This window comes from Balaenoptera acutorostrata, chromosome 20, assembly GCF_949987535.1.
Source record: "Balaenoptera acutorostrata chromosome 20, mBalAcu1.1, whole genome shotgun sequence".
NCBI lineage: Eukaryota > Metazoa > Chordata > Mammalia > Artiodactyla > Balaenopteridae > Balaenoptera > Balaenoptera acutorostrata.
Window position 1 is genome coordinate 56,623,441 of NC_080083.1, and position 13,157 is coordinate 56,636,597.

General features: G+C 62.1%; 2 protein-coding genes across 5 annotated transcripts in view; one reads left to right on the forward strand and one right to left on the reverse strand.

Moving 5' to 3' along the window:
• Positions 1 to 13,157, forward strand: part of RECQL5 (RecQ like helicase 5) — a 37,401-nt gene that overhangs the window by 21,579 nt on the left and 2,665 nt on the right. The window contains exons 9-15 of one of the 3 annotated variants that reach the window (XM_007185694.2): positions 11,211 to 11,429; positions 11,680 to 11,779; positions 11,914 to 11,950; positions 12,072 to 12,130; positions 12,216 to 12,289; positions 12,635 to 12,728; positions 13,002 to 13,136. In XM_007185694.2, coding sequence (XP_007185756.2) covers positions 11,211 to 11,429; positions 11,680 to 11,779; positions 11,914 to 11,950; positions 12,072 to 12,130; positions 12,216 to 12,289; positions 12,635 to 12,728; positions 13,002 to 13,136 — 718 coding nt within the window. Of the gene's footprint in view, positions 1 to 7,181; positions 7,311 to 11,210; positions 11,430 to 11,679; positions 11,780 to 11,913; positions 11,951 to 12,071; positions 12,131 to 12,215; positions 12,290 to 12,634; positions 12,729 to 13,001; positions 13,137 to 13,157 lie in introns of those variants that run through there. The other 2 variants (XM_057536367.1, XR_009006347.1) reach the window with 2 other exon arrangements.
• SMIM5 (small integral membrane protein 5) lies at positions 1,980 to 9,164 on the reverse strand. 2 transcript variants are annotated; one of them, XM_007185691.3, is made up of 3 exons: positions 8,803 to 9,164; positions 3,029 to 3,189; positions 1,980 to 2,585 (listed from the first exon to the last, which is right to left on the reverse strand). In XM_007185691.3, the coding sequence occupies exons 2-3, from the start codon at positions 3,153 to 3,155 to the stop codon at positions 2,488 to 2,490; spliced, it is 225 nt and encodes a 74-aa protein (XP_007185753.1). In that variant the 5' UTR covers positions 3,156 to 3,189; positions 8,803 to 9,164; the 3' UTR covers positions 1,980 to 2,487. The 2 variants fall into 2 exon arrangements, with proteins under 2 accessions (XP_007185753.1, XP_007185754.1); XM_007185692.2 differs by lacking the exon at positions 8,803 to 9,164 and adding an exon at positions 5,542 to 5,618.

A 13,157-nucleotide genomic window follows, 5' to 3' on the forward strand; every position in this document is an offset into this window, starting at 1 on the left:
CTGTCGGTGCCCGGGTCTGCCGACTTCTTGGCAGCTGGACCAGGGAGCCTGAATCTTTTCTAGAAAAGAGGCTCAGCCTCACCCACAGTGAGGAAGGATGTTCTTGATGCTGATGTAACTCACTTAAGGAAAAGTCACACGAGGATCTGGCTGCTGCACCGTTGGAGCGTCTCCTGAACGGAGGGCTTCCTGGGGACCCTCCAGCTGTTGGCGCTGGGACTGGAAAGGGCGGGGCTTCGCATCCTCCCACCCTCCCTCTGTTTTTCTTCTGGGAGGGAGGGCCCCAGAGTTTGGGGTGTGGCTGTTTGGGATCTAGGGTTGGTATTGTAGGTGGTGGATAATGGAGTGAGAGCCTTATCAATACTACAGCTGGAGGCCTAGGGCACCGAGTGTGGTGAGCAGGGGCTCTGGACCCAGGTGGGGGGGGCGCCCAGAGGCTGGCTCTGCCACTTTTCAGCTGGTCAAATTTAGGGAAGTTACCTATTTTCTCATCTTTAAAATGGGGATAATAATGGTACATTTGGCATTGAGGTTGTCGTGATGACTAAATGAATTTATCTGCATCAAAGTGCTTAAGGCACTGCCTGAGCGGGGATGAGTCCTCAGTGAATTTTAGCTATCTTCATCCTCACCATTGTTGCAAGTATTATTATGGTTATCATTATTTTTACGAGTCCCATTCTTTTGTGGTGTGGTGGGGGTGGTAGAGAGTGCAGACAGATTCTTGAATTTCTTTTATTTTCTATGGAAGCACTCCTCTCTGGGTCTTTAACCCAAACCAAACCCGTCAGAGAAGTCCCTGGACACCAGGAAGTGAAACCAACCAGAGAGAGCTTCTCCTGCCTGCCTGCCTGTCAGCTGGAGATGGTGGGGCTGCAGAGGAGTGGCAGGGGCTGGCATCCCCTCTCCACTCCCTGTTTTCTGAGTAGATGGGGCTCTGCCTCAAGGCAGGCAGAGCATGGGCTGCACAGGCCAAGATGACAGAGGAGTATAAAAAACGCAGACTTCTTTATGGCCCCGGCGGACCAGGGTTGTGTGTGTGTGTCGGGGGCGGGGGGGGCGGCGTGGCGGGGAGGCAGGGTACCGCGTGAGCCTCTGCCTCCCCTGCCCTCGTTCCTGGCTTTGTAGCTCTACCTGGAAAGTTCTGTGGGAGAGGAAGTAAACTGAAGGGAAAGAGGCCAGGCAGTGTTGCATGTCAGCAGGCCCAGTCCTTAAACGAGTCCACATTGCTCTGGCTCGGCCCCCTGTTTAGAGGGGCAGATAACGATGCTTCATATCAGTCTTAGCATATGCCCAGCACTGTGCCAAGGTCATCTGGGTTTATCCCAGGAGGTGGGGACCAGGATTAGCCCCATTTCACAGGGGAGGAAACACGGCTTGGAGAGGCTGAGTCACTGACCTCCGTTTCGTAGCTGGCGGGGGTGGGAGGGCGAGGATTTGAACGCAGACAGTCCGGCACACGTTGGGGAAAGGACGGAGCCGTCAGGATGCAGGTTATGGACAATAGTAGGGGCCTCACCTCTCTTACTGCAGAAGTTTGGGAAGACCCAGTGGCCTGAGCCTGGATGCAGGTTATGGACAATAGTAGGGGCCTCACCTCTCTTACTGCAGAAGTTTGGGAAGACCCAGTGGCCTGAGCCTGGTAGGACGGGGTGTGCTGGCTACGGTTAATGGCAATGGTGGCATTCCTGAGCCCGGCACCTGCCTGGGGCAGACGCAGCCTCCACCACTGCCAAGCAGGCGTCTGGGAGGGCGGAGCTTGTTAGCAGCTGGTGCTGGGCAGGAAAGGCGCCGCAGCCCTCCCCCGGTTCCGCAGCCTTCCCTCTCGCGTGGCATTCCTGCCTGCGTGTTTTTCCAGCTTCCGAGAGCACAGGGAGAGCAGAGGCCTGGAAGGGACGGTCACTGGCCGTGTCCCTGGAATTCTGGCATGCTGCCCACCTGATGCACATAACCCAGCCCAGGGAGTCTGGCACCACAGAAACACATAACCAGAAAGCTTTTACTGGGAAAGAAACAGGCAAATACTGGAATGGAACACAGACATGTCCGTGCTCTGGGGGGAGCTCGGGACTTAGGAGCTACTGTGCAAAGCCCCTCTCCGATTGGCCTGCTCCTCTTTGGCGTGGGAGCCTTGAGGCCAGCTCCCCACACGTGCGGGCTGTTCTCCAGGTGTGGGGACCCCACTTCTGTGTTTTGTTGGAAAGCGCAGGTAGGCGCAGAACCCCCGGTGGTTTTCTGTCTTAGAAACAGTCGACGACTCCTCGGCCCCCTGTGTTCACTGTCAGGTGAGAGTTTTGTGGCCCGAACAGCCCGTATTTCCTTGATGAGGCCCCAGCTCTCAGTCAGTGTCTGGGTTCCTGGGCTAGGCCAGGGCCGGGGCGGTGGATCTTTGTCTTGAGGGGTGAGGGCTGCAGGGCCAGGCTGACTCCCTGGGTCATGGCTTTGGCGGTCTCCTCTCCGGCTCCTCGTCGGCCGTCGCCCTGGCCCTCACGGTGGGGTGGTGGGTCCCACTGCGGCCCTCCTGCCTCCCCGCTTAGGGCAGCAGCAGTAGCCGACGGCCGTCAGCAGCAGCAGCAGCACGATGGCTGGGGGGTTGGAGAGAGCAGAGCGCTCTGGGAGCTCAGAGGCGAGGAGGAAAAGGACGCCCACCACACTTCCAAAGAGGCCCCTCTGGGGGCCTAGAGGACCTTCACCGAAGCCCTGGCTTAGTGGTCAGAAATACCCGAGAGTCTGGGAAGAGGTGTGACTGTCCCCATGCCGGCCCCCAGAGCTTTGCTCCCTCCATCTGTGGGTTGGGGTGCCGGAGGCACCTCTGGGCCCTGGTGCCCAGCGCTGCTGTTTCCTAGAGCAGCATGTCAGGATTAGGGGGGACCCCCTGGCTCCCCCCAGGGGACATCTGCTTCTCCTCCTCTGTCTGGGGGACCACCCAGCCACTGCTGCCAGCCCCGTGGTTGGTACATGGTCTCGTCTCTCCTGGATGCCAGGAAGAGCCGTGGGCGCTGAGGAGACTCTGGGAGCGCCAGCTTACCTGTGAAAATGACAAGGACCGAGAAGGCCACGATCTCCACGGGCTCGGCCTGGGGCAGCCTCTGCAGCTTGTGCAGCAGCCTCTCCCCTATGGAGCGCATCTCCAGCGCAAGGTTGGAGGCTGCCATGCTGTGTCGTGTCCCTGCCGGGCTTCCTCCTGAGCTGCAGAGCAGGGAGAGGACCTGGTGTCCCCACGGAGCTGCCTCCAGAGAATCTGCCCTCTCACCCACCCCAGCCCGCAGAACGAGTTTGTCAGGTCTCACCCCTCACAGGCCTGGTGGCTCACAGCTCACGAGGGAGGCAGGGAGCTGGCAGGGCCCCTTGCTCAGCGCTCCGCTGTGGCCCTCAGCCCCCACCTAGCTGGCACTGCCCAGGCGAGGGAAGCTGGGGATGACAGTGAGCCTGAGGCCCTGCCGCAGGAGGGGTCTGCCAGCCGGCCAAGGTCAGCCGCGGTTGCTGACCGTGAAGGGACTGCACGCTCCTTTGTCTTAGACACCACTCCTAGGTGTTGCCAGGGTGCCTCGGACGGGCATGGCTCCCCTGATGCCTCCCTGGTGGGGAGACGGGGCTCCAGAATGCCAGCCTGGCACTCTTGCTTTTCATCGTATGTGGGGACAGAAGGGTTGGCTTCTTCCGAGAGCAGGCTCATGGGGGCTTCTGGTCAGGGTCGGCCGTAGTTGAGAGCTGACTGGGGGCAGTGGTCTGAGCCCCCCTGGGGCCCCCCACCTCTCCCACCAGCCCCATTTCTTTACTCATACGGTGTCTTCCTGTGAGAAGGTGGAGGTGACACTGTGTCCTTCTAGTTTTCCCCAAGGGGTCCTCTCTCAGGATGGGACCAGAAGTCCCGGGGGGGTTTAGCCTCCTTCTCTTGCTGGCTTGGACCTGCCTCTCTGGCTGACCAAGAGAGTCCCCTCTGCTCCCCCCTCCCCCCAACACCCCCTGCCCCACGGCCCCAGGTGAGGGGCAACAGCCTCCAGGCCCCAGGACCGAGAGCCTCCTCCTGTCTGTTGTGCCCAAGGGGCCGAAGGTGAAGATCCAGGCCGAGTCAGTGAGTCGGGACACATTATGCCACAGACCTTCTTTCCCCTTCCGCCTCCCCAGTGGGCACGAGGGAGCCAGCACCTCTTCAGAGAGGGATCAGGGACAGCCTGTGCCAACCCAGAATCAGCCTGTTCCCCGAGGCAGCTCTTAGCCAGGGCAGGGCTGCAGGCGGCCAGGGGCCTGAGCCAGACTGTAAGCTCTCATTACTGCTGCCTCGTCCCTCAGCCAGGCACGTTCTCCCCCAGGTGGTTGCGGTCTGTGAGGCCGGTCACTCCTGGCGCTGCTACCACAGCGTAGCGTCCTTAGAGCCGCCTTGAAGGTCATCCGCTCGAGTCCTCTGCGCCGCACTTGGCTCCCTGCCCTCCCTCTGGCATTCGGCCTTTGCTCGAGTGGGGAGCCCCCCTGTGGCCCCGCCCCGCCCATTCCTTCTTGGGCAGCTCTGATCGTTAGAAGATGGGACCTCCTGGTGACCTCGTCAGTCCCACCTGTGGTCACTCAGGCCAGTTCCACCCCCTTCCACCTCACGGTCCTCCAGGGCCTGGACGGCCGGCACAGGTTCCTCCTGCATCTCCTTCCCCACAGGATAACTGCCCTCATCTGGTCAGGTGGCCCCCCCCACAGAATAGCATTCGAATCATCCTGGGTTTGAATACTGCCGGCCTTCTTCCTGCCTTTGTGACATGGAGTGGCTCTGTCTCTCTGAGTCTGTTCCTTTCCTCGTTTTCCGTGAAGATGAGGTGCCGTCTCTCGAGGCTGTCGGGAGGGTTGCGCACAGGGCCGGCCTCTAGGAGTGCCCAGCCCATGTGCTTCCCCTCTGGGCGGGGTCCGGCCAGCGCGGCAGAGGCCAGGCGGCCTTTGGGGGTGGTCACACCCCCCACACGCTGTCAGTGACCTTCCTTCAACACCTTTGGGGAGTTTCGTCTGTGTCCTTCATGCCCGGGATGTTTGTGGTGTGTGAGGTGAAGGAGAGTGGTGGGGGGCCGGCTGGAGATGGGGGGGCTATGTTTTAAGTGATGATGGAGGGTAGCAGGCAGGTGATGTCTCTTGTCAAAGGGGGAGGCTCCTGGAATTAGGGCCTCCCAGCTTCTCCCACGCCCCACCCCAGGGTCCGCACGTTGCTACAAACGAGATCAGGATCCCAGTTTTCCAGTGTACTAGGAGGCATAGAATTCTAGAATGCCATGGGTCATCCACTCCTGCCTCCTTTCTTCTGCATATGGGGACACTGAGACTGGAGAGAGGAAGAGACTTCGCGGTCACACTGCGGGAGTGGGGCCTGGCAGCGCTGCCCCCGCCATCCCTCTGTGGGCACCTGTCTCGGGCAGCCTGCTCTTTGACGGGCAAGATAAGCCAGCCCAGGAGCAGCCCACAGAGGGCCTGGCCCGTGCGATGGGCTCAGCACGGGGACCAGGGCTCTGCGTGATCAGCCCCACCCCACACTCGGGAGTCTGGAACACAGCTTTCATCACTCACCAGGCCACACTTGCTCTTTGAGAACCTCCTGTGACTTGTCACCAAAGGGCCAGATCTTGCGAGTCTTTCTGTCTCAGGCTCATGAACTCCTTCCCGAGCATGAGACCCCTCTCCTCAGGTCACACTGAACAGACCTCCTCCCACTGACCAGTGGAGCAGGTGTGCACAGGAAGGTGGTCCCCTCCCTTGGTCTGGCGCCTCCGGGCATCTCGCTCTCCGGGTTTCCAGGAGGACGGGAGCCCGCCCGCTGGTCCCATTCCTGGAGGAGGGACCGGTGGGCCGACCAAAGCCCAGGGGGAGCTTGCCCGGGTCTCAGGAGCTGGGCTGCTTTCCCCTCCCCTCTTCGGCTACTTGGCCTGGCTTTTTCAGCCTGATTGGCCCAGGGCCTGCACTGCCTAATGTAGCCATCAGAGACACTCCTTCACAGAGGCGGAGGCGAGCGGGTGGGCGGGGGGCTTTTTCACCTGTGCCCCCCACGCCCAAAGACCCGGGAGGGATTGCAGAGGGGGCGCCTCCGCTTGTGAGTGAGAGGTTGCGTGGAGACCCTGGTCAGTCGGGGCGTGATCTCCAGAGCAGGGAGGGGGAAGGTGGGGCCGGGCTGAACTGCTGTGCCGGAAAGGCGGGGCCTGTTGATCCGAAGCTTCGCCTTTAAAGTCAGCTGTCCTCCAGGGGTTAGGAAGTCAGAAAGCTGCAGACTCACGCCCAGGGGACCTGGGCCCCACTCTGGGAAGAGTGTCGGTCCACGCCAACGGGCCACGGATGTGGACACCCAGGGCCTCTGGGGACTTGGATTGGCCCCAGGGCTGCTCACTGCATCCTGTCTGCAGGAGTGGGGCTGCTGGACACGGCTGTTCTGCCCCAAAGGCTGAAGCCCCCTTTGCTTTTCAGTTGCTGTTTTATCATTTCCAGCTTGGCCTTGAGCAGAGGAGCCTTAGTGGGGGCCGTGGAGGGCTGGAGGGGCCTGTTCTCCTAAGAGGGCGGAGGCACATTCCAGCAGGTCCCAGGCGGGCTTTCCAGCACGCTATTTAAAGCGAGGCCAAGGGGTGCCTGACGCCTGGTGCCCGATATAACCAGCCGTCGTCAGGTGACCGTGAGGCCTGTGCCCCAGCTGTTGCGTTGTAGGGAGCCCTGAGTGTTCCCAGCTGTGGCCCAGGGAGGGTGGGCGTCCTGGGGCTGGCTGCCTCTTGTCCTCTTACCCTTCCCAGGTTTGGAGAGCGGAGGGCAGGGAAGCCCAGTGGGGCTACTGGTAATTCTCTATATTTTCCCAGTCTTTCTATCTCGGCTCCACCACACTCCTTCCCAAACTGTACTTTCTGCCTGTGAATGAGGATCTCCCCCAACCCCACGCTCGGTAGCGCCTCGGTTAGAAGCAGCCAGAGCAAGTGGTGGCTTCCCCTGGCCCGGCTGCCTGCCTGGCCCTTCTCGGCACCTTCGGAGGGTGCTCCCCGGCTGGAGTGGCAGCCAGTGGCGGGGGAAGGTGAGCCAGGCTGAAGGGAAGGCTGGCAGAGCTGGAGGGACTAGAAAACATGCCTTTGTGTGGCATCTCCTGGCACGGAGAACCTTGCAACAGAGCAGGCAGGCCTCCTGCAGGCCGGACAACTGCCACTTGGTACTGAAGTGTCCCTGTTTCCTCTTTGCAGAACTGACACTCCAACTCCAGACGCAGCTGCATGGGGAGAGCTCAGGCAGCGGATGTGTGCTGTCTGATAAGGGTGTTTTGATGGCTCAGGGCCCAAGGGCTTCTTGCCCTGCCCTGTTATTTTGTCAAGGTGGGTTTCAGCCACCCCTGCCCCCTGGGCAACGTCTTGTTCGAGAAAGAACTAGAATGAGGCATAACTGAAGGTTGGGGGAGTCTTGCGGGGTCCGGTGGCCTAACCAGCGAGGCAGAGATGCCCACTGTGCGCTGCGCTTTCTGCCTTGGCCCCGCCTTCCAGTGGGGTCCAATGACACTTGAACCCTCAGCAGCCCAGGCTTCCCCAGCCACGTAGCTTTTCCAGGACAGGAGGAGGCACTTCCTGCTGCTGCTGATTCCTCCTGCAGCCCCAGAGGCTGGGCATCACCCTCCTGTCCCCGCACAGGGATTGTGTTTGGGGGCCCCCATCCACCTGTGTCCTCTGGATCTAGCGACTCTGATCCCTGCGTGCCGGCCTGGGCCGTCTTACAGATAAGAGCCAGCGGGGGCAGCCATGGGCTCATCACTGCCTCCCTCCCTCACCCGGCGTCTGTCCCCTCTCTGTGCCATCACTGCTCATCGCTGCCGGGCTTTTAGTCTCCCCAGCCACCAACCCAGGCCAAATCCCACAGCCTCTGCCGAGCCAAGAACACGTCGACTGATCCCTGGTTTCCACTTTAACCTGGGTGGCTGTTTTTCTAAGTAGATACTAGCTTGTTCGCTTTGGGGAAAACATCTGGGGGGCTGGGGAAGGGGACGGTAACGCTGGCGTGAGGACAGGGAGGCAGGAGGGGTGGGCAGCCAGCCTCGACTCTCGGGGCCCTGCCCAAGAGAGCTGATCTCAGTGCCGCCCGAGAACCACCAGCATTCTGATGGCGGCAGAGGGCCAAGTATGGGGCGGGGCAGTCCCTTCCCAAGCCTCACTTCCACCATTGTCGCCTTCCCACCCCACCCTGGGTTTAGGGCCCTCATGCTTCTGGCGTGGCATTCAGGGAGATTTGGGGGTTCCTGGGGATCTCTATGGGCCCAGGAAGGAGCACCTGGGCCTAGCTCCGAGCTGAGAACACCAAGCCCCGCATAAGAGGTGGCAGCTGCTGCTCTTGTCCAGAACACAGTGGGCAGAGCTGCCACAGGTTCGCATCCTGGGAGGTGCGAGGTGGCCGGGCAGCCCCTGCCCTGAGCCTCCTTGCCTGGGAGAAAGCAGGGACTTGATCCCCAGAAAAAGGGAGGCTCAGTGGGCAGGCGATGGTTCTCCCCTAGGCCAGGCCAGCCAAATCCCTCGTTTAAGCCCCCTGAATAGGAAAAGCTTAAACTAACTTGCCGAGTAAGCAGGCACTCCAGGCCCCTCTGCCTGCTCAGCAAGCCAGCAGAGGGCTGCAGCCTCGGCCTGTGCCCCGTGTGGGGTCCCAGCAAGAGAAGGGAGAGCCTGAGTTTGAAAGGGAGGCTCTCCAGAGACTACGACCAAGCATGTCCCCCAGGACCCTTCTCTCCGTGCTCGTGGTAGATTGTGGCCCTCCACCCTTGAGACAGGGGACCCTGGTGGCTCCTTTTCCTTCGTCCCCGCCTCATCTGTGAGCGGAGCCACTCACCTGGGAGCTCAGGTTCTGGGGTTGGGGGGCAACCGCAGGTGCTGGGGAGCCCAGCAGCCTCCGCGTGCCTCTCCTCCGGCCTCCCCTCCAGCTGGGCTCACACCTCTTCCTTCCTTTGCGGACGCCTCTTTCCTGACCCGCGGCTGCTCCCTGGGTGCCTCTGCTCAGCGCAGCGGGAGCTCCTGGCTGCTGACAGCCAGCTGCTGTCTCGGCCTTAGCTTTTTTGTTGTTGGTCGTCCTGGAGATTCAAGTGTCACATTACACGGGGCGGCCGCTGAAGTAGGGAGCCAGTGCCACCGCTGCCCCGCAGGCGAGGGAATCCCTGCTGGGAACTGGGCCTGCGGCTGCAGACTCCTGTGCCTACTCCCTGCCCCGAAGGTCTGCACGGCCCTCCTCTGTTCCTCCTCCTCTTCCTCTCCTCCCCCCTGGCGGGTGTGGGCTGGGCCTGGGCTGTGAGCTGATGAAAGAGGAGGTCGGCTCTCACATTCCCTGGCAAAGATGACCCCCTGGGAGGTTCCACCTTAGCAGCGTGGAGTCGGGCGGGAGGGAGCGAGGGAGGGGGCCTGCACCTCTCCCAGTTCTTTGCCTCCTGCCCCGCGCTCAGGAGGGCCTTTGGGCCCATGTCCCCCAACCCCCAACCTGTCCCTCAGGCGACTCCCTGGCAGGTTCCTCTCTGTTTTCTCCTGGGAAAGAAAGTAAACAGTGGGGGAGCTGCTGGACCACCCAAGCAGTCAGCCCTCTGGGGAGGCATCTTGGGGAAGAACTTGGGAGTCCCGAGTGACTTGGGAGTGGCCTGGCCTTAGCCTGTTCCTCGGGGGCGGCCCCGGGAGGAGGAGAGAGGACACTGCTGATCTTGTTCTTGCCAGAGTGTCGGCTGGGGCTGTCTCCACACTCCCGGCCCGACTGTCAGGGACGGGCTCCAGAGCCCAGGGGCTGGCTGGTTTGACATTTGACTGGTCGTGCCACCCCAGCAGACCAGGCTGTGCCCGGAGCAGGACAGGAGCCGACCCCAGCCCGCATCTGCGAGCTGTCAATGGAGCCCTTTGAGTGTGAGCACAAAACGCCAGTGAGTCGGGGCTTGGGGGAGGGTGGGGGGAAGGAAGCCAGCCTTGTGGCCACACCACTTGGATGCCAGAGCCTCCCAGAGGCCGGACAGTCAGCCACTGTGCAGTCGCACGGGCTTGAGCCATGGAATGAGTTACACATCGGTTTTGGGTGCGGCGGGAATAGCGCCCTCTGGTGGCCTCCATGCCCTCCTTGCCGGCTCCAGCCGTTCTCTCCTCAGCTAAACAAGGCAGCCAGCGCGCGCTTCCTGGGGGCTGTGTCGCAATCTGTTGTCATTCCTGGAGCCTGCCCCTCGGGGTCTTGGCTCCTCAGGGTGTTTCTTGCAGCCCCAGGCAGTGCTCACGTCGAGAGGTGTTCTGGTTAGAGCAGTGACGCCCGCTCTTCTTGTCTTTGGGATGTGGTGACTAGACGGCCCTACCTCTGCTCTGGCATCTCCTCTCGGGCTCCCCCACCCCGGGCCCCATTCCTGCTGCAGGAGTGGCTGTTTGTAACAGCCCTGATAGAACTGTGGCCCCCCGGGCCCCTGCATCTGCCCCAGTGACCGACTGTGCCCCCAGCCTGGGGGGGTTCATTCTTCCAGCCTGGAAGGCACGACGAGGAAGACTCCGGCCACGGCTGCGCCTCCTCGCTGCCCTCACCAGTGGCGGCTCTACGGTGCCGGCCCTGAGCTGCCCAGTTCCTGCTCTCAGGCAGTCCCCCCCGGTCCCGGGCTGTGTACACTGGGCTGGGCACACACAGGCTTGTTGGGGGCAACAAGGAAGAGGTCACCAGGAGACAGAAGTAGAGCAGAGTGCTGAGGTGGGGTAGGGCCACTTGCTGCCGTTCTCTCCCTCCCTCCCCGTCAGAGAAGAGTGAAGAGTGTGTGCCGGGCGCTGTGCAGCGCGCTTCAGAGCGCCATCCTGGCCCTTATGCCGCCCAAGGGGCCAGTGCTCCTCTTGCACCGGCTTGTAGGCAAGAGCGCGTGGGCTTCAGGAGGTCAGATGCTTTCCCCAAGGACACAGCCTCCGCAGCAGAGCCCGTGCTCCTTCCAGGGTGCCCCACTGCCGGAGGATGGAGAGGGGGCTGGGGCCCGGAGGAGCGCTCCACAGAGAAGCAGGACAGAGTGGGGTTCGTGCCCTGGCTCCTCTGGAGGCGTGTGCTCCGTGACTTTGAGAAAGCTCTTTCCGCTCGCCGTCCTCATCTGTACAGTGGGCGCCCCAGCGATGCCTTGGGAGGCTCGCGTGAGGTGCCCCCCACAGTGCCAGACACGTAGCTGTGCTCAACCAGAGTTTCGGGATCGGGTGAACGAACGCTGGCCGGCGTGGGTCCCTCACCCCTTGTCTGTGCTGTGCTGCCTGCTCCAGGTGCCGCCACGCTGCCATTGCCAAGTACTTCGGGGATGCGTCCCCCGCCTGCACCAAAGGCTGTGACCACTGCCAGAACCCTGCAGCTGTGCGGAAGCAGCTGGACGCTTTGGAGCAAAGCAGCAGCTGGAGCAAGACCGCCATTGGGCCCTCCCAGGGGAACGGCTTTGACCCTGAGCTGTATGAGGGAGGCCGCAGGGGTTATGGGGGCTTTAGCAGGTGAGGGGCCATGAGGCCAGGGGCCCCCAACCCACTGGAAATAGTCTGGCATTCCCTCCCTGATGCTAAGGCCAGACCAGAGGCGACACAGTGCCGTAGTCCACCCCCCAGCCCTGAGGGCCACGCTGGGGCCAGGACTTCGGTTTGCCCATGAGCTGCCAGGGCATCAGAGACATCACTGTCCCACCAGACACGTGACAGGAGGGCAAAGCCCAGACCCAGGACTGCTCACGCCCAGCCTGTCTCCTAGGTACGGCGAAGGCTCTGAAGGCAGCGGGGATGAGGGCAGAGACGAGGCCCACAAGCGGGAATGGAATCTCTTCTACCAGAAGCAGATGCGCCTGCGCAAGGTGAAGGGGACGGGGGCTCAGTGGGGTCCAGGTGGCCCCCTGCTCACACCCTCTCAGCCCCTTCCCTGGTGCTGGGCTGGGAGCTGTCTTGCTGCGGGGCAGGACGCCTCACGGGCCCTCATGTCATCTTCCAGGGCAAAGACCCCAAGATAGAAGAATTTGTACCCCCAGGTCAGTACAGAGATGCCCCCTGGGCTGGTGTCAGGGTGTGGACGGAGGATGCCTCGCTGGGGGGTTGGGGATGCCAGAGAGCAGAAAGTAGAGTGGAAGGACTCACCTCTGCTCCCCCTAGATGCGGACTGTCCCCTGAAAGAAGCTTCTAGTAGGAAGATCCCCAGACTCACTGTGAAGGTAAGAGGTGGGCAGCTCGTCACACCTGCCCCCCAGGATCACCCCCAACTTGCGACTGTTTGACCAGCTTCCCTCCCCTGTGCAGGCCCGTGAGCACTGCCTGGGGCTCCTGGAGGAGGCTCTGAGCAGCAACCACCAGGCCGCAGGTTCCACTGACGGGTGAGTGTCGTCAGGGCCGAGGAGCGGTCCCCGGGCTCCTTTGGAGACCGCAGGAACCCCAGCCCCCCTGGCTTATTTGGGCACCCCTCCCCAAATTGGGACCCATCTTACTCCCAGGGGGTGTGAGTCTCAGCCTCACGAGGGGCTTGGCCACAAGCGAGGGGCTGCCAGGAGCTGCTGAGGGACAGTAAACCACAGGGGGCCAGACAGTCCAGGTTGGAATCCCTGTGCCCAAGGCCGTTCCTGCCAGGCCATTCCTGAAGCCATCTCCAGGGTCCCCAGGGAGGATCTAACAGGGAGGGGCCTCAGGCCTACCTGACACCTTAACCTCATTCCTACCCTCAGATCTGACCTCCAGGCCAAGGCAGTGGAGCTGGAACACGAGACATTCCGAAATGCCAAGGTGGCCAACCTGTACAAGGCCAGCGTGCTGAAGAAGGTGGGCACCAGGCGGGGTGGGCGGGGCGTGCTCCGGGCTCTGGGTGGGAGAGGCAGCCCGCCACACAGGGGGGCCGCTTATTCCCCGGGGAGCCCGACTTCCCTCCTTTCCTGGTTGGAAGTATTTCTAGCCAACCCCGTGCGGACTAGAACTTGTCTAGTGCCCAGGTGCCTGTGGCCATGGGCCGCAGAACCCACTCGTGGAAAGCCTGGGCTGGGGGCTGTCAGGAGCTAGGGGTGCCGACCACGGCGTTCCCACCTGTCCCTGCCCCAGGTGGCTGAGATCCACAAAGCCTCCAAGGATGGGCAGCTCTACGACGTGGGAGGTGGTGCCAGGAGCTGCAGCGCCCAGGCCGAGCCCCCAGAGCCCACCGAGTATGACATCCGGCCGGCCTCCCAGGTGTACTCGGTGAGTGGCGTCCTGGTGTCC